The sequence below is a fragment of the Pteropus alecto genome, unplaced genomic scaffold (genome assembly GCF_000325575.1).
Source record: "Pteropus alecto unplaced genomic scaffold, ASM32557v1 scaffold202, whole genome shotgun sequence".
NCBI lineage: Eukaryota > Metazoa > Chordata > Mammalia > Chiroptera > Pteropodidae > Pteropus > Pteropus alecto.
The window spans coordinates 3,376,160-3,377,556 of NW_006432451.1; the positions used below are offsets into that span (position 1 = coordinate 3,376,160).

The 1,397-nt window shown below is 64.3% G+C and overlaps 1 protein-coding gene across 2 annotated transcripts in view; it reads left to right on the plus strand.

Moving 5' to 3' along the window:
* Positions 1 to 707: 707 nt before the first annotated feature.
* Positions 708 to 1,397, plus strand: part of NUDT3 (nudix hydrolase 3) — a 92,054-nt gene continuing 91,364 nt past the window's right edge. Inside the window, exon 1 of one of the 2 annotated variants that reach the window (XM_025043681.1) lies at positions 708 to 1,102. In XM_025043681.1, coding sequence (XP_024899449.1) covers positions 1,004 to 1,102 — 99 coding nt within the window. In that variant the 5' untranslated portion in view covers positions 708 to 1,003. The remainder of the gene's footprint in view (positions 1,103 to 1,397) is intronic. The other variant, XM_006907358.3, reaches the window with a different exon arrangement.

Here is a 1,397-nt window from a genome sequence, read left to right on the forward strand (position 1 = left end):
GTATACTCCTCATTTACTGCCAGAAATGATGCCTTATGATTTACATTGTGTGTGTGTGTGTGTGTTACTGGCCCTCGTGTTTACCTTAAGAGGAAGCATTTGCTTTATTACACGAATAAAAATTGCAGGATAAACATTTGTTCTTTCTAATGGACTACATGCCCCAGCGCATAAGACTTCCAGCGCGTATGGTTGTCAGTGAAACGTGCACCGCCCCGCTACGTTCCTGCCTCTCCATCTCCACCTATTTCGTTGCAGTGCTTAATTCCGGGCATCTCGGGTTGCACTCTGTTGCGTTTAATTGCACCCTACTTTTTCCTCCAGACCTTCCCCCACCCCCTCCCAGATGGACAGGCAAGGCCGAGGTTCGGGCGGCCTGACCTTCGGTCCTGGCGTGACCTTGGGAATGTCCCGCTTTCCCTCCAGCCGAGCAGCACGGCTGGATACCCGCGTCTCCGTCTGGGCCCGTTCCTCAGCTAGGATGGTCAGCCCCTGCTCCCGCATCCCTTTCACCCCCGGCTTCCTCCGTGCGCGCCGTACCAACCCCACCCCTACGCTCTTGGCGTAGCGGCCGCCTCCAGTCGCGCGGCTCGCTCATTTCAAGCGCTCGTTTACGCCGCGCGGACTGGGAGGGTTCGATTCCCGAACGCGGTCTGCGCTGCGAGCGCGTGGCCGTCCCGCAGGCCGGCGCGGCTTTACGCCGCTGACGCAGCGCGCCCAAGATGGCGGCGCGGTCGTCGTCGGGGGTGGTAGCGGCAGAGGGGGCGGCGGCAGTGGCAGCATTGGGGACGGCAGCCGTGAAGGCGACGGTGGCGCAGGGCCGGGGACGGGGGGAATGAGGAGGCCGCGGCGGGCCAGCGGCGGAGCTGTGTAGCGGATAAGCGGCTCCCCCTCCTTCCCTTGGTTGAGTCGGGGGCGCGCGCGCGAGCGCGCGGCCGTCCGGAACGGGCTTCCCACCCTCCACTCCCGCGACCCGCACGGCACCCCCACCCGGGCCCGGAGGATGATGAAGCTCAAGTCGAACCAGACCCGCACTTATGACGGCGACGGCTACAAGAAGCGGGCCGCGTGCTTGTGTTTTCGCAGCGAGAGCGAGGAGGAGGTGAGGCGCCGGGCCTGGGGTTGCCGAGTTCGGCGGTCGCCTGGGGCGGAGGCACGGGGGGCGCTGCTGTCGGGAGACTGTGTGCCGGGGCTCCGGGAAGGGCCGCTCGGCTCCGCCGGAATGAAGTTCCGACGGAATTTCCTGCGGTGAAGAAGAGAGGGAAGGAAAAAGGACGGTGGGAGGAAGGGAAATGGGTCTGAGCGTGGTCATTCGGCACCGGCCGGCTCGAGGGTGATGCCAGCCTGCGGCCGGGGCACTTTAGAGCCAACCGCCTGTCACTGGGGAGAAGGCAGTG